The 18,159-nt window shown below is 42.3% G+C and overlaps 1 protein-coding gene across 2 annotated transcripts; it reads left to right on the forward strand.

Annotated features, from left to right (window-relative positions):
- The first annotated feature begins 10,681 nt into the window (after positions 1 to 10,681).
- On the forward strand, positions 10,682 to 18,105 carry LOC139378442 (uncharacterized). 2 transcript variants are annotated; one of them, XM_071120617.1, is made up of 14 exons: positions 10,690 to 10,777; positions 10,986 to 11,017; positions 11,293 to 11,359; positions 11,464 to 11,596; positions 11,875 to 12,019; positions 12,158 to 12,278; positions 12,908 to 12,995; positions 15,988 to 16,099; positions 16,246 to 16,351; positions 16,431 to 16,509; positions 16,723 to 16,792; positions 16,908 to 17,022; positions 17,414 to 17,489; positions 17,685 to 18,105. In XM_071120617.1, exons 1-13 carry the CDS (start codon positions 10,732 to 10,734, stop codon positions 17,470 to 17,472), a joined length of 1,173 nt encoding a protein of 390 aa, XP_070976718.1. In that variant the 5' UTR covers positions 10,690 to 10,731; the 3' UTR covers positions 17,473 to 17,489; positions 17,685 to 18,105. The 2 variants fall into 2 exon arrangements, with proteins under 2 accessions (XP_070976717.1, XP_070976718.1); XM_071120616.1 differs by having other exon boundaries at positions 10,682 to 10,777; positions 17,414 to 18,105.
- The last annotated feature ends 54 nt before the right edge of the window (positions 18,106 to 18,159 follow it).

The raw sequence follows: 18,159 nt of genomic DNA on the forward strand, positions 1-18,159 counted from the left end.
GCCAGTGTTAGGCTATCCAACAGTTGAAATTTGAATTCACCCACAACCTGTATTCATAATGACTGCCAGAGTTAAGAACATTTAAATGAAACTATCTAAGGCATTTAAACTGGAACAACCATTTCAGTAACGGGTGCAAAAATGTAATTATTTGATTAGTTTAGAAAAAACATGTTTATCTTTGTGTAACATAACATTTAATCAATTACTCAATGTACATGCAAAAACACAGATATTAAAATCAATTCCCCCCTGAAAATATTTACCTGCAGTAGAGCATGCTGGGAAAAAAGTTAATTTGTTATCGTATCTTTCAAAAAAATATAAAAAAATATAAATATATATATTTCCCACCTTTATTTAACCAGGTAAGCTAGTTGAGAACAAGTTCTCATTTACAACTGCGACCTGGCCAAGATAAAGCATAGCAGTGCGACACAAACAACACAGTTACACATGTAATAAACAAGCGTACAGTCAATAACACAATAGAAAAAAAGAAAGTCTATATACAGGGTGTGCAAGTGGCAAGAGGAGGTAGGCAATAAATGGGCCATAGTAGCGAAGTAATTACAATTTAGCAGATTAACACTGGAGTGATAAATGAGCAGTTGATGATGTGCAAGTAGAGATACTGGTGTGCAAAAGAGCAGATTTTTTTTTTTAAACAATATGGGGAGGAGGTAGGTAGATTGGGTGGGCTATTTACAGATGGACTATGTACAGGTGCAGCGATTGGTTAGCTTCTCAGATAGCTGATGTTTAAAGTTAGTGATGGAAATATAAGTCTCCAGCTTCAGCGATCTTTGCAATTTGTTCCAGTCACTGGCAGCAGAGAACTGGAAGGAAAGGCAGCCAAATGAGGTGTTGGCTTTGGGGATGACCAGTGAGATATACCTGCTGGAGCGTGTGCTACGGGTGGATGTTGTTATCGTGACCAGTGAGCTGAGATAAGGCAGAGCTTTACCTAGCATAGACTTATAGATGACCTGGAACCAGTGGGTCTGGCGACGAATATGTAGCGAGGGCCAGCCAACTAGAGCATACAGGTCACAGTGGTGGGTGGTATAAGGGGCTTTGGTAACAAAACAAATGGCACTGTGATAGACTGCATCCAGTTTTCTGAGTAGAGTATTGGAAGCTATTTTGTAGATGACATCGCCGAAGTCGAGGATCGGTAGGATAGTCAGTTTTACTAGGGTAAGTTTGGTGGCGTGAGTGAAGGAGGCTTTGTTGCGAAATAGAAAGCCGATTCTAAATTTGATTTTGGATTGGAGATGTTTAATATGAGTCTGGAAGGAGGGTTTACAGTCTAGCCAGACACCTAGATATTTGTAGTTGTCCACATATTCTAGGTCAGAACCGTCCAGGGTAGTGATGCTAGTCGGGTGGGCGGGTGCGGGCAGCGAACGGTTGAAAAGCATGCATTTGGTTTTACTAGCGTTTATGAGCAGTTGGAGGCCACGGAAGGAGTGTTGTATAGCATTGAAGCTCGTTTGGAGGTTAGTTAACACAGTGTCCAAGGAAGGGCCAGATGTATACAGCATGGTGTCATCTGCGTAGAGGTGGATCAGGGAATCACCCGCAGCAAGAGCGACATCATTGATATATACAGAGAAAAGAGTTGGCCCAAGAATTGAACCCTGTGGTACTCCCATAGAGACTGCCAGAGGTCTGGACAACAGGCCCTCTGATTTGACACACTGAACTCTGTCTGCGAAGTAGTTGGTGAACCAGGTGAGGCAGTCATTTGAGAAGCCAAGGCTATTGAGTCTGCCGATAAGAAAATGGTGATTGACAGAGTCGAAAGCCTAGGCCAGGTCGATGAAGACGGCTGCACAGTACTGTCTTTTATCGATGGCGGTGATGATATCGTTTAGTACCTTGAGCGTAGCTCAGGTGCACCCGTGACCAGCTCGGAAACCGGATTGCACAGCGGAGAAGGTACGGTGGGATTCGAAATGGTCAGTGATCTGTTTATTAACTTGGCTTTCGAAGACTTTAGAGAGGCAGGGCAGGATGGATATAGGTCTATAACAGTTTGGGTCTAGAGTGTCACCCCCTTTGAAGAGGGGGATGACCGCGGCAGCTTTCCAATCTTTAGGGATCTCGGACGATACGAAAGAGAGGTTGAACAGACTGGTAATAGGGGTTGCAACAATGGCGGCGGATAGTTTTAGAAAGAGAGAGTCCAGATTGTCTAGCCCAGCTGACTTGTACGGGCCCAGCTTTTGCAGCTCTTTCAGAACATCTGGATTTGGGTGAAGGAAAAGCTGGAGAGGCTCGGGCAAGTAGCTGCGGGGGGCGGAGCTGGGGTAGCCAGGAGGAAAATAAGGTGTAGCTAAAGGGGTGGTTGGCCATAGAATAAACATAAAATTGGGTACTGGTGTGCTTCTGCACCCATTTTAAGTTGTGTCACAAATATATGTCTCTCCAATGTCCAGTCATATTATTATTTTTTTATTAACAACAATTTTAACAATATACAAACACATCTTTAAAAACCTATTTCACCAAATAACACAGAAACTTTATGCACAGGGGAATACACATTTAAACAAAAATACACATGGCTTCACAGGCATTTAGGGTTCCGTTTGCTTTACAGTATTTCAGATTGCACGGCATTTAAAATCAAAAATCAAGTTCAATTAAAAAATTAAGAGTTTTCTTTTGCCCACTTGCATTTATGTAAATAATGTTTTACCATATATAATGAAGATATGCATTATTTATACTTTGTTTTGATTTAAATCATGAAACAAAAGTAAAACATCTTTACCATCAACATGAACCCTAGCACCGGTTGATCTAAAAAATAAATGTTGTACATCCATCCAAAAGATCAAATACATTAAAATAATAAATGACTTATAGTTTGACAAAACACACACTTTTTATCAAAATACATTTTAAATTTTGTATTTAAATATTAAGCTTGATGCCCTCAATCTCACACAAATTATCAATGAACCTACCAGGTACAACCCCAAATCCGTAAACACGGGCACCCTCATAGATGTCATCCTAACTAACTCACCCTCCAAATACACCTCTGCTGTTTTCAATCAAGATCTCAGCGATCACTGCCTCATTGCCTGCATCCGTAATGGGTCTGCGACCAAACGACCACCCCTCATCACTGTCAAACGCTCCCTGAAACACTTCTGCGAGCAGGCCTTTCTAATCGACCTGGCTGGGGTATCCTGGAATGGCATTGACCTCATCCCGTCAGTAGATGATGCCTGGCTATTCTTTAAAAGTGCCTTCCTCACCATCTTAAATAAGCATGCCCCTCTCAAAAAATGTAGAACTAGAAATATATATAGTCCTTGGTTCACTCCGGACCTGTCTGCCCTTGACCAGCACAAAAACATAATGTGGCGTTCTGCATTAGCATCGAATAGCCCCTGTGATATGCAACTTTTCAGGGAAGTTAGGAACAAATATACACAGGCAATTAGAAAAGCTAAGGCAAGCTTTTTCAAACAGAAATGTGCATCCTGTAGTACTAACTCAAAAAGGTTCTGGGACACTGTAAAGTCCATGGAGAATAAGAGCACCTCCTCCCAGCTGCCCACTGCTCTGAGGCTAGGAAACACTGTCACCACCGATAAATCCACTATAATTGAGAATTTCAATAAACATTCTCTACGGCTGGCCATGCTTTCCACGTGGCTACCCCTACCCCGGTCAACTCCCCGGCATCCTCCACAGCAACCCGCCAAAGCCCTCACCATTTCTCCTTTACGCAAATCCAGATAGCTGATGTTCTGAAAGAGCTGCAAAATCTGGACCCCTACAAATCAGCCGGGCTAGACAATCTGGACCCTCTCTTTCTAAAATGATCTGCCGAAATTGTTGCAACCCCTATTACTAGCCTGTTCAACCTCTCTTTCGTATCATCTGAGATTCCCAAAGATTGGAAAGCTGCCGCGGTCATCCCCCTCTTTAAAGGGGGTGACACTCTAGACCCAAACTGCTACAGACCTACAGTGGGGCAAAAAAGTTTATCTCAATACTTTGTTATATACCCTTTGTTGGCAATGACAGAGGTCAAACGTTTTCTGTAAGTCTTCACAAGGTTTTCACACACTGTTGCTGGTATTTTGGTCCATTCCTCCATGCAGATCTCCTCTAGAGCAGTGATGTTTTGGGGCTGTTGCTGGGCAACACGGACTTTCAACTCCCTCCAAAGATTTTCTATGGGGTTGAGATCTGGAGACTGGCTAGGCCACTCCAGGACCTTGAAATGCTTCTTACGAAGCCACTCCTTCATTGCCCGGGCGGTGTGTTTGAGATCATTGTCATGCTGAAAGACCCAGCCACGTTTCATCTTCAATGCCCTTGCTGATGGAAGGATTTTTTCACTCAAAATCTCACGATACATGGCCCCATTCATTCTTTCCTTTACACGGATCAGTCGTCCTGGTCCCTTTGCAGAAAAACAGCCCCAAAGCATGATGTTTCCACCCCCCCATGCTTCACAGTAGGTATGGTGTTCTTTGGATGCAACTCAGCATTCTTTGTCCTCCAAACACGACAAGTTGAGTTTTTACCAAGAAGTTCTATTTTGGTTTCATCTGACCATATGACATTCTCCCAATCTTCTTCTGGATCATCCAAATGCTCTCTAGCAAACTTCAGACGGGCCTGGACATGTACTGGCTTAAGCAGGGGGACACATCTGGCACTGCAGGATTTGAGTCCCTGGCGGCGTAGTGTGTTACTGATGGTAGGCTTTGTTACTTTGGTCCCAGCTCTCTGCAGGTCATTCACTAGGTCCCCCCGTGTGGTTCTGGGATTTTTGCTCACCGTTCTTGTGATCATTTTGATCCCACGTGGTGAGATCTTGCGTGGAGCCCCAGATCGATGGAGATTATCAGTGGTCTTGTATGTTTTCCATTTCCTAATAATTGCTCCCACAGTTGATTTCTTCAAACCAAGCTGCTTACCTATTGCAGATTCAGTCTTCCCAGCCTAGTGCACGTCTACAATTTTGTTTCTGGTGTCCTTTGACAGCTCTTTGGTCTTGGCCATAGTGGAGTTTGGAGTGTGACTGTTTGAGGTTGTGGACAGGTGTCTTTTATACTGATAACAAGTTCAAACAGGTGCCATTAATACAGGTAACGAGTGGAGGACAGAGGAGCCTCTTAAAGAAGAAGGTCAGAAAGAGCCAGAAATCGTGCTTGTTTGTAGGTGACCAAATACTTATTTTCCACCATAATTTGCAAATAAATTCATTAAAAATCCTACAATGTGATTTTCTGGATTTTTTTTTTCATTTTGTCTGTCATAGTTGAAGTGTACCTATGATGAAAATTACAGGCCTCTCTCATCTTTTTAAGTGGGAGAACTTGCACAATTGGTGGCTGACTAAATACTTTTTTGCCCCACTGTATGCTACCGTTCAAAAGTTTGGAGACACTTAGAAATGTCCATGTTTTTGAAAGAAAAGCACATTTTATGTCCATTAAAATAACATCAAATTGATCAGAAATACAGTGTAGACATTGATAATGTTGTAAATGACTATTGTATCTGGAAACGGCTGATTTTTTAAATTGAATATCTACATAGGAAAACAGGTCCATTATCAGCAACCATCACTACTGTGTTCCAATGACACGTTGTGTTAGCTAATCCAAGTTTATAATTTTAAAAGGCTAATTGATCATTAGAAAACTATTTTGCAATTATGTTAGCACAGCTGAAAACTGTTGTTCTGATTACTTAATATGGTTTGGTTGACTGATCAAAATTATTTCAAGGACTTTGAACAAATACTTTTGGTAACTTTTCTCTCTCTCTCTCTCTCTCTCTGTAGAGCAGTGAGTATTGATTTCAAGGCGATGAGAGTCCGCGGTAAGAAGAATCGAGGGTGAGGCGCTTGGATGGTCAGCAGACAGAGTGGATCTGGTTCTACTCAACTAGCAAAGGCTGGACCAAATATGGAGAAAAAGTACAGCAGAACACCAGGCAACAACCCCAAGTGTACCGTTATCTTTAGAAGCTGAATTTAGGAACATGCCAGGGTTAAGGTCTATTCTATTTCAATTCAGTCATCGGTTCCAATATCTTCGAGATCCGTTTCAGACGTGAGTCAGATTGAAAGAAACCTTAGACAAAGACTTATATTGACATTAAAACTTTAATGTCAGAATAATAGTTGCGAGAATGATTTATTTCAGCTTTTATTTCTTTCACCACATTCCCATTGGGTCAGAAGTTTACATGCACTCAATTAGTATTTGGTAGCATTGCCTTTCAATTGTTTAACTTTGGTTAAACGTTTCGGTTAGCCTTCCACAAGCTTCCCACAATAAGTTGGGTGAATTTTGGCCCATTCCTCCTGACAGAGCTGGTGTGACTGAGTCAGGTTTTTAGGCCTCCTTGCTCGCACAAGCTTTTTCAGTTCTGCCCACAAACTTTCTATAGGATTGAGGTCAGGGCTTTGTTATGGCCACTCCAATACCTTGACATTGTTGTCCTTAAGCCATTTCGCCACAACTTTGGAAGTATTCTTGGGGTCATTGTCCATTTGGAAGACCCATTTGCAACCAAGCTTTAACATGATGTCTTGAGATTTCAATATATCCACATAATTTCCCTGTCTCGTGATGCCATCTATTTTGTGAAGTACACCAGTCCCTCCTGCAGCAAAGCATCCCTACAACATGATGCTGCCACCCCCGTGCTTCACTGTTGGTATGGTGTTCTTTGGCTTGCAAGCTTCCCCCTTTTTCCTCCAAACATAACGATGGTCATTATGGCCAAACAGTTCTATTTTTGTTTCATCAGACCAGAGGACATTTCTCCAAAAAGTATAATCTTTGTCTCCATGTGCAGTAGCAATCCATAGTCTGGCTTTTTTTATGCCGGTTTTGGAGCAGTGGCTTCTTCCTTACTGAGCGGCCTTTCAGGTTATGTCGACATAGGACTCGTTTTAATGTGGATATAAATACTTTAGTACCTGTTTCCTCCAGCATCTTCACAAGGTCCTTTGCTGTTGTTCTGGGATTGATTTGCACTTTTCACACAAAAGTAAGTTCATCTCTAGGAGACAGAGCGCGTCTCCTTCCTGAGCGGTATGACGGCTGCGTGGTCCCATGGTGTTTATACTTGCGTACTTTTGTTTGTACAGATGAACGTGATACCTTCAGGCATTTGGAAATTGCTCCCAAGGATGAACCAGACTTGTGGAGGTCTACAATTTGTTTTCTGAGGTCTTGGCTGATTTCTTTTGATTTTCCCATGATGTCAAGCAAAGAGGCACTGAGTTTGAAGGTAGGCTTTGAAATACATTCACAGGTAAACCTCCAATTGACAGAAAATATGTTAATTAGCCTATCAGAAGCTTCTAAAGCCATGACATGATTTTCTGTAATTTTTCAAGCTGTTTAAAGGCACAGTCAACTAAATGTATGTAAACTTCTGACCCACTGGAATTGTGATACAGTGAATTTTAAGTGAAATAATCTGTCTGTAAACAATTGTTGGAAAAATTAATTGTGTCATGCACAAAGTAGAAGTTCGAACCGACTTGCCAAAACTATAGTTTGTTAACAAGAAGTTTGTGGAGTGGTTAAAAAAAGAGTTTTAATGACTCCAACCTAAGTGTAATGTAAACTTCCAACTTCAACTGTATATATAAATACACATATATACACCGCCTTTTATAGAGCTCCTGGATGTACTGGGCCGTACGTGCTAATGGATCCATGTCCTTCACTGGTCGTTGCCAAGCAGTTGCCAGTCTGTGACTCACTCATGTCTGTGACTCACTCAAAACAGAAAGACTCAACGTAACTGGGAAAGTGAAAGTATGTGAATAAACATTTTCTGCGTTGCTTATTCATTTCTCTGTTCATTATGTGTTTGTCAGAAAGGAGACAGGTGAGCGGCAAGAGGAAGAGGAAAGTTGTCCGTCGTCCAAAGTACAAACCCCCTCAAAGCGGAAATCTGTAAGTTCAAACACAGTCGAACGGATTGCCCCTTTAGGAGAAGACATCGACTGTGCCATAGATAAAACCCTCATTATTTGAATGTGCTGATTTGAATGTATTGATATTTTACTTGAGATAAACGAAACGGTCTCTCTGATTGAACAGAATTGGTCGAGTGACATCTGCTTTCCAGAGAGTGAAGATGTCTCCAGCGGGCCAGAGTGAATCTCCAGAGTGGTTAGTTTGGGGGGAAAAGTGGGCGATGGCACACCTTCAAAGACAGTGCTGACATTGAAGACCAGTACCAGCAGGACTTCAATGGATCCATGTCCTTCACTGTCAACGGACAGGCCTACAAGCTGGACTTCTCAGGTAGGAGGCCTCAAGATGATGATAGCCTTGCAGATGATGTGTAACTCATGTTAGAGGAGAGATAACTTCAGTGGGATCTCTTTTGAAGGTCATTATTCTTATAATTCGATTTTCTAGAAAAGGAATGACAATATGTATTTAGGCCTTATCTGAAGCATTCTCTAAAAGTCTCTGTCTTTTGCAGCCATGAAGCAAACCAACCAGTCTACAAGGGCGACGCGCAACATCAGGCGTGTCTAAAGAGCATGAAGAACAGCGCAACACTCCGACATCATCATTGCTGTTTATTTTAGGGGACGTAGAATTGTTGGGTTGCTATGATTTACATGCAAGAACCTGCCATTAGATCACTAACGAAATACATGCCTATTGCAGAAAAGGACTACAGATATTGGATGTACACACTGTGTATGAAACAACATGCACAATAACAAACTGTTTACCTTTTTCTGTGTGTGTTTTGTTGTTGTTGCCCCGCAAAAGCAACGTGCATTATCTGCAAATTTGGTAAGAAATATTTGATCTGTTGTAATGGCCTGGTGTAATATGTGATAATAGGGCATTTCGTTTCCTGACGAGAACAACCCAGCCAATCAGAATATAGATAATAAGGCATTTCGTTTCCTGACGAGAACAACCCAGCCAATCAGAATATAGATAATAAGGCATTTCGTTTCCTGACGAGACCTCCCAGCCAATCAGAATATAGATAATAAGGCATTTCGTTTCCTGACGAGAACAACCCAGTCAATCAGAATATAGATAATAAGGCATTTCGTTTCCTGACGAGACCTCCCAGCCAATCAGAATATAGATAATAAGGCATTTTGTTTCCTGACGAGAACAACCCAGTCAATCAGAATATAGATAATAAGGCATTTTGTTTCCTGACGAGAACAACCCAGTCAATCAGAATATAGATAATAAGGCATTTCGTTTCCTGACGAGAACAACCCAGTCAATCAGAATATAGATAATAAGGCATTTCGTTTCCTGACGAGAACAACCCAGTCAATCAGAATATAGATAATAAGGCATTTCGTTTCCTGACGAGACCTCCCAGCCAATCAGAATATAGATAATAAGGCATTTTGTTTCCTGACGAGAACAACCCAGTCAATCAGAATATAGATAATAAGGCATTTCGTTTCCTGACGAGAACAACCCAGTCAATCAGAATATAGATAATAAGGCATTTCGTTTCCTGACGAGAACAACCCAGTCAATCAGAATATAGATAATAAGGCATTTCGTTTCCTGACGAGAACAACCCAGTCAATCAGAATATAGATAATAAGGCATTTCGTTTCCTGACGAGACCTCCCAGCCAATCAGAATATATCATGAAGTACCAGAAATTTCTGTATGTCTCGACAGAAAAAGACTTTGAAGTCAGATTTGGCTGTTAAATATTTTAAGCAGATATTGCACTTTGCCTTTGTAGGGTATACATGTATGAGGAATGCTGTAGCAGACTGTAGGGTATACATGTATGAGGAATGCTGTAGCAGACTGTAGGGTATACATGTATGAGGAATGCTGTAGCAGACTGTAGGGTATACATGTATGAGGAATGCTGTAGCAGACTGTAGGGTATACATGTATGAGGAATGCTGTAGCAGACGGCCATGATCAAGTAACTGGGACATTTTGTTAGATAACATTTGTGTGCATGATGTTGAAATGTAGGTCATACCTTTTATCTCAGGTGTTGTTCGAAACCTCGTTAAATAAGCCTTAATATTTTAATTGAATCATTTATTTGAATCAAGGGTCATAGCCAATTATGTATATACACATCATTGGTCATGTAGCTGGTGTTCATTTCTAACATGGCTGTTCAGAATAAACAGCCCACTGACTGCCTTGTACTTTACACCTAGATGAGTTACATTTTTATTGCTGCATTAAATTCTCAGAAGAACTGCGAGTAAACTAATTCTGTTAAGAACAGTTTGACTTTTAGCAATGATGAATTGATTATGTTTTATGAAAATCAATGCAATACAATCTACAGTAATGTGGTAGTAACAATGTTGGAATAACACTGCGTTAAAATGTTCCTAAAAAAGGGTCTGACGCTTGTCCTAGGTACCTTAATATGATTGAAAGCTTAAACTGCCGTATTGTTACTGTACACAATGAATAAAGACAAAAAACAGTGTATGTTTCCATGAAATAAGGTTTTGATTAAAAGCTGGAATAAAATCGGAAATGTTTGAATGTTTTTATTTTGTGTTCTGGTAGTTTCCATGATTGTTCTTGGTTCTACTAACTCTGCGTTTCACCAACCCTTTGTTCATCTTTATTTATCTTTCTCCAATCTGAAAGGTTATGTTTTATGCGAAACAAAGCCGCGCCCGTCATGCCCAAGAAATGAAAGTGAAAGCAATACAAAATAAAGTCTTGACTGATGTGTAAAGACGAATGGAATTTTCACTCTATATTATCAACTAAAAGTAAGACGTTTTTTTTAATATACAACCATTTGACTATTATATTTATATTTAAATAACTTGCCTTTCAAATAACTTTTCTATACATGATTTAATACGCATTTAATATTTTGGGAGGTTTTTTGTACTAAAGCAAGCAAGTCGGCTCGTCATTGCCTAGATTATTTGTAACTTTGTTATAATGATTACGTTTTATATCTGTTATTTACAGTGTCATTACGTGGGTTTGGCAATAGTTATCTGGTAAGTTTACGAGCATTACAGGTCAACATTTCTCAGTTGCATTATTGTTTGCATAGACTATTGTCAATAACACACCAACAAAACATTTTATTGTCAAATGCCTAATGCTGATGTCACAGCTGACTACTTGAGCAATACATCTGCAATAGCAGAAAATCAAGTATTTAACAACGAATAAGAGCCCATGGACCTGCCGGTATATCATTCTGTAGATGTACATTATTTATAGGAAATAGTTTCAGACTTGTTTATTACCGATCTAATCCTTGTTGAAGGAAAATGAGGAAGAGGAGGAGGAGGAAGAGAACTATGAGCAAAGCACTTCTAGTCAGTCTGCCTCGGGTAAGTTAAAGGGAAAGAACTACATAAACTGACCTTAGATCAGTGCAAAGGGGTTAACTTCAACAGATGATGCACAATTGCTATAGCTATTTCTATTTCGACAGCCAGGGGGAGCCACTTTGAGTGGCAGCTGTATGAAGGACAGAAATGGCTTAGTATTGGCAATGACCATGTGATCGAGACCCACTACTGCCAGCCTGGGGCCAAAGGAATGAACATCTACCCATCACACATGGGGTCAGTGTACAGTAGACGTTTAGTAGCAATTTCTATTATACAAGTTGCATCCCAATAGTCTTGAATAGTGTTCATTCCCTGTCCCCTTTCCTTGATAGATAATATTGGTTCTAGGAGGTGAACAGGAGAGGAAGCATTTTTAGAGAATTAAGACTCAAACCTCGGATCTGATTATGTATTTGTTATATGTTATACAATAGTTCAGTAACCTAAGTTCTGACTGTTTTTGAACAAATAGGTGGATTGTGTGTGTAGCCTTTCTGCTCTGTGTATTCTAGGCAGGTCTATATAGATTTTGATCAGATTGAGGCTCAAAATGCTGCCATGGGTGTACGGCGACTCACGTTCCTACCTCAGGGTCAAAATGAAGACATCGGGTGGTATTTCAAAGACGATCTGATATGGCGTGAATACGGTTCTTTGGTGAGTGAATCTGAAAGTTCCCAAATGGTCCTATAATACAACGTTTTAAATTGGAATTAAATAAAAACTGAAAATCTCCCTGCATATTTCATTTCTCTCTCTCTCTTTCTGCTCCCCACCCCCCTCTCCCGACCCCAGGGTCCAGGTCAGGGCTCGTCCTCAGTCAGTAGTGGTGATGTGGAACGACAGTACATCCTCAGACCTCAGGGGACCTTCCACTTCACTGTGGGGAGGAACAGCTACACGTTAGACTTCACAGGTAGACTCCACACAGGGCCGTATTCATTAGGTCATGCTGTAGCAAAACGTTTCAAAACGTGCAGCGGAAAAACAACAAAACAAGTGTTTCTTATCGTAAATTCATATAATCCCTCCCAATTATAGACTGTTTTACCCCTCATCCCACCACATACAGTGTGATGTGACACAGAAAGTAGCCAGTAGCATAAAGAGGGAACACCGGGGTTGAGATCTGGCACTTGGGGTTTGATTCAATCCATAGGGTGGAAGATCTGTGCTTAGCACAATTGACATTTAAAGGCAATGTGACCACGTTTGCGGAGACTGCATTCACGTAGACGCTGCATATTTTGGCTCAATTGTAAATGACCTTTAAATGTCAACTGCGCTACAAGGCAGGTCTTCTGCACTATGGATTGAATTGATCAGTTGCTACATCACTTTTTGAACTTAATGATATGTACCTATTGACTCTTGAAGAATATAACTTATGCCTAAGCAAGCCTTATGAGCTTAGTTCAACTGATTGCCGCTTTAAGCTTATTTTTTGTTGTTGTAGAACAATTGACAACACTTTGCATATCCTGCTAGACAGCATTTTCCCGAACAATACAAAGCTTTCTCTTAGCATATGTATGTCTACTTCAGCTATGACACAGACCAATTCAGCCACCCGGGTACAGAGAAACGTCCGGCGGCGTCCAAAGTTCAACTCCGTCGTCTCAGGGAATGGCAGGTATGAGGTTTCATCCACAGCCTTATTCCATTTAGACCCCTGGTCTCTTCCCCTAGGAAAGGGCCTACGGTGAACAGCAGGTATGAGGTTTCATCCACAGCCTTATTCCATGTAGACCCCTGGTCTCTTCCCCTAGGAAAGGGCCTACGGTGAACAGCAGGTAATTTGGCCCCTAGCCTCTTCAAATCAAATCAAAGTTTATTTGTCACGTGCACTGAATACAACAGGTACAACAACACCTTACAGTGAACTGCTTACTTACAGGCTCTAACCAATAGTGAGGAAAAAAAGGTGTGTGTGTGTGTGTGTAGGTAAGTAAAGAAATAAAACAACAGTAAAAATACATTTGAAAATAAGAGTAGCAAGACTATATACAGACGCCGGTTAGTCAGGCATATTGAGGTAGTATGTACATGTAGGTATGGTTAAAGTGACTATGCATATATGAGAAACAGAGAGTAGCAGTAGCGTAAAAGGAGGGGTTGGTGGGAGGTGGGACACAATGCAGATAGCCCGGTTAGCCAATGTGCGAGACCACTGTTTGGTCGGGCCAATTGAGGTAGTATGTATATGGATGTATATTTAATGTGACTATGCATGTAAGATAAACAGAGAGTAGCAGCAGCGTAAAAGAGGGGTTCGGGGGGGCACACAATGCAAATAGTCTGGGTAACCATTGGTTACATGTTCAGAAGTCTTATGGCTTGGGGGTAAAAACTGTTGAGAAGCCTTTTTGTCCTAGACCTGGCACTCCGGTACCGCTTTCCATGCGGTAGTAGAGAGAACAGTCTATGACTGGGGTGGCTGGGGTCTTTGACAATTTTTGGGCCTTCCTCTGACACCACCTGGTGTAGAGGTCCTGGATGGCAGGCAGCTTAGCCCCAGTGATTTACTGGGCTGTACGCACTACCCTCTGAAGTGCCGAGCAATTGCCGTACCAGGCAGTGATGCAACCGGTTAGGATGCTCTCAATGTTGCAGCTGTAGAACCTTTTGAGGATCTCAGGACCCATGCCAAATCTTTTTAGTTTCCTGATAGGGAATAAGCTTTGTCGTGCCCTCTTCACGACTGTCTTGGTGTGTTTGGACCATTCTAGTTTGTTGTTGATGTGGACACCAAGGAATTTGAAGTTCTCAGCCTGCTCCACTACAGCCCTGTCGATGAGAATGGGGACGTGCTCGGTGCTCCTTTTGCTGTAGTCCACAATCATCTCCTTAGTCTTGGTTACATTGAGGGATAGGTTGTTATTCTGGCACCACCCGGCCAGGTCTCTGACCTCCTCCCTATAGGCTGTCTCGTCGTTGTCGGTGATCAGGCCAACCATTGTTGTGTCATCTGCAAACTTAATGATGGTCTTGGACTCGTGCCTGGCCATGCAGTCGTGGGTGAATAGGGAGTACAGGAGGGGACTGAGCACGCACCCCTGGAGAGCTCCAGTGTTGAGGATCAGTGTGGCAGATGTGTTGCTACCTACCCTCACCACCCGGGGGCGACCCGTCAGGAAGTCCAGGATCCAGTTGCAGAGGGAGGTGTTTAGTCCCAGGTTCCTTAGCTTAGTGATGAGCTTTGAGGGTACTATGATGTTGAACGCTGGGCTGTGGTCAATGAATAGCATTCTCACATATGTGTTCCTTTTGTCCAGGTGGGAAAGGGCAGTGTGAAGTGCAATAGAGATTGCATCATCTGTGGATCTGTTTGGGCGGTATGCAAATTGGAGTGGGTCTAGGATTTCTGGGATAAGGTTGTTGATGTGAGCCATTACCAGCCTTTCAAAGCATTTCAAGGCTACAGACGTGAGTGCTACGGGTCTGTAGTCATTGAGGCAGGTTGCCTTTGCGTTCTTGGGCACAGGGACTATGGTGGTCTGCTTGAAGCATGTTGGTATTACAGACTCAATCAGGGACATGTTGAAAATGTCAGTGAAGACATCTGCCAGTTGGTCAGCACATGCCCGGAGCACACGTCCTGGTATTCCGTCTGGCCCCGCAGCCTTGTGTATGTTGACCCGTTTAAAGGTCTTACTCACGTCGGCTACGGAGAGCATGATCACACAGTCGTCGGGAACAGCTGATGCTCTCATGCATGCCTCAGTGTTGCTTGCCTTCGAAGCGTGATTTAGCTCGTCTGGTAGGCTCATGTCACTGGGTAGCTCGCGGCTGTGCTTCCCTTTGTAGTCTGTAATAGTTTGCAAGCCCTGCCACATCCGACGAGCATTGGAGCCGGTGTAGTATGATTCAGTCTTAGCCCAGCATTGACGCTTTGCCTGTTTGATGGTTTGTCGCAGGGTATAGCGGGATTTCTTATAAGCTTCCGGATGTTGCCTGTAACTGCAGGTATTTTGGCCCCTAGCCTCTTCCCCTAGGACCTACAGTGAACATTAGGTATTTTGGCCCCTAGCCTCTTCCCCTAGGACCTACGGTGAAGAGTATTTATTATGCTGCCTCATCTATATACACCGTTAGGCGCCTGCCTCATTAATTTAACCTGTGTGATGGTTGTGTTGCCAAAGTTATTTGAATGGGTAAGTTCCAGGTCAACTTCACTGCATTCGTTGTATTGCATCATCGACTGAGCACTCAGGCAGCTGTATTATATGGTGTGTCTAGCTGATTATTTAAACCTATCCAGGAGTTGTGAGATCTAGCCGCCGTCTGCAATGTAGTCAGCCTGGAGCGCAGTCTTTCTGTATACAAACTGGCCTACAGGAATCTTGTAGGTGTTATTCAATAGAAATATTCATCAAATCTATACAGACAAAGTTAGAAACACCAAAACAAAACAGCCACAACATAATAATAGCATTAAATATACATTATTTATAACAAAATATTGCAGCTTCTCTCTAGTGTGATTGGTTTCCCCTTTGACCTCAACTCAGTGTCAAGATAACTTTACATACTTTCCTGACATATGCAAGTGTGATCATCTGTAGTTTCACACCTAGTTTCTTGTCACAGCAACACTGAAGTGTAAATTCACTATTTCTTTGCAGCGTATCCATTGCCCAATCAGCCCCCATCGTAATTGCCTCACCACCTCCCTCTGCTAGCTACACCTGGGAATTCATGGGCGAGGAGGGAGTGTGGATAGAATACCAGACTCCAGTGAGTGGGACATTATTTTATTCCTTGAACCCTTGCAAATAGCACACTACATGACAGATTGTATATTGTATATGCCCTCATTAAGGTGAGAAAGGGGGAGGGAGACAGTCATGGTATAGCAGCACATAATATGTGGCTATTTCCAGAGTTGCTCACTGGGGAGTGCTGGGATTGAGAGACGCTACCAGAAGAACCCTAAGGGACATATACGCTTCAAAGCTGGGAGATATTCCTACACCCTCGACTTCTCAGGTCCGACTGACTTAAATACTGGTGTACCATAACGTGACCTGTCTAGGAACAGTCCTGAAGTTTTCTGTGTCTCTTCCAGGCATGTGTCAGACCAACGTTCGCATCGGGACCAAAAGAATTGTGAGGAGAACTCAATGTGAAGCTCAACAAACAAGCAGGTATGGACAATACAGGCTGGGAACCTAGAGCAAGGAGTTTTACTGACCAAAGTCTAGGTTAGTGCCAAGAGTTTTTCCTGGTCTGCTCATGTAGTCAGGAAGATGTCCTGGCCATAAGTCAAGGCCTTTCTGACCTGATAGAGAAAACCCATGTGTAACAACTGTACAATGTGACAAATAATGAAAAACTATGTCTAATTCCTGTCCTCTCAGTGGAGGATTGGGTTTACGGTCCCGTTGGCAGTTTCAAGACGTGGACGGAAGCTGGAAAGACTTTGCCAAAGTAAGATGAACCGTTTTACTGCTCTCTCTCATCAGACTCCATAAGAGTAGTCTTCATATTACTACATTAAAAACACATGACCAAGCAGCGTGTGTGTGTTGACTTAATCCTGTAGAGGAGCGACACCTGCAGTGTATCCAGCCAGGACATTGAAGCCCAGTACCAGCAGAACCCAAATGGAACTATGAACTTCACTACCAGGAGATTCAGCTATCAACTGGACTTCTCAAGTAAATATGTCATCTTCTCAGAACAAGTGCCTATAGCAGGGGGAATTCATGGAACTTGTCAAACTTCAGTTAGGCACTTGTCAAACTCATTCCCTAGAGGGCCTAGTGTCAGCTGTTTTTTCCTTGTAATTAAGACCTAAACCACCAGGTGAGGGGAGTTCCTTTCTAATCAATGACCTTCATTTATCAGTCAAGTATAAGGGAGGATCGAAAACCCGCCGAAACTCGGCCCTCCGTGGAATGAGTTTGACAAGTGCCTAACGGGTGAAGGATAGCGGTTGGTTGAAGGTTGAGGAATTGATTTGATGAATCCAAACTCCAAGCCAAGCGTGTCCTGTGTTGGAGAACATTATTGTCATGACCTAACAGTTGTTTGATTTGTCTTTCGCAGCCCTGACCCAAAGAAACCTGTCCACTCAGACCACCCGATCTGTTCGACGCCTGAACTAATCACTGCCCACGACACTGTCCTCTGTCAAGGGCGAAGTGCAATACCCTGGCAGTGGAGGCTGGTGGGAGGAGCTATCGGAGGACAGGCTCATTATAATGGCTGGAATGGAAGAAATGGAACGGTATCAAACACATGGAAATGTTTTACTCCGTTTCTTTTATTCCATTCCAGCCCTTACAATGACCCGTCCTGCTATAGCTCCTCCCACCAGCCATTACAATGAGCACTTCCTCCTATAGCTCCTCCCACCAGCCTCCACTGTACCCTGGGTGCATCTCAATTGCCTTAAGTGGCTTCCTCATCTCCATTTCTTCATGTGCACAGTGAAGACAAAGTCACTGTCCGGTATTGAGATGGAACCCCTTCCATTCTACTTCTTCCTAAAAATGAAACTTGTTTACATATGTATTCATGTATTTCCTGTTATTTTTTCGACATTGTGCATATACTTAAAAACCAATACTGTTATTAGAAAAGTAGCTTCTGACAATCTGCACAATACTTTTTTAAATGTGATCTGTAGAAGGAACCCTCTCACTGCCAATGGTACAAAAGGAACAAGCCTTTTGAGCATGTTCTAGCATGTACATTTTCTCATTGTCTTTAGTTTGAATAAAGGTGATTTTCAAGTATCTACTGTTGAGGCCATCTTATTCCAGAACTCAAAGTTACTCTTCAAATCTCTG

The sequence above is a fragment of the Oncorhynchus clarkii genome, chromosome 21 (genome assembly GCF_045791955.1).
Source record: "Oncorhynchus clarkii lewisi isolate Uvic-CL-2024 chromosome 21, UVic_Ocla_1.0, whole genome shotgun sequence".
NCBI classification, from domain to species: domain Eukaryota; kingdom Metazoa; phylum Chordata; class Actinopteri; order Salmoniformes; family Salmonidae; genus Oncorhynchus; species Oncorhynchus clarkii.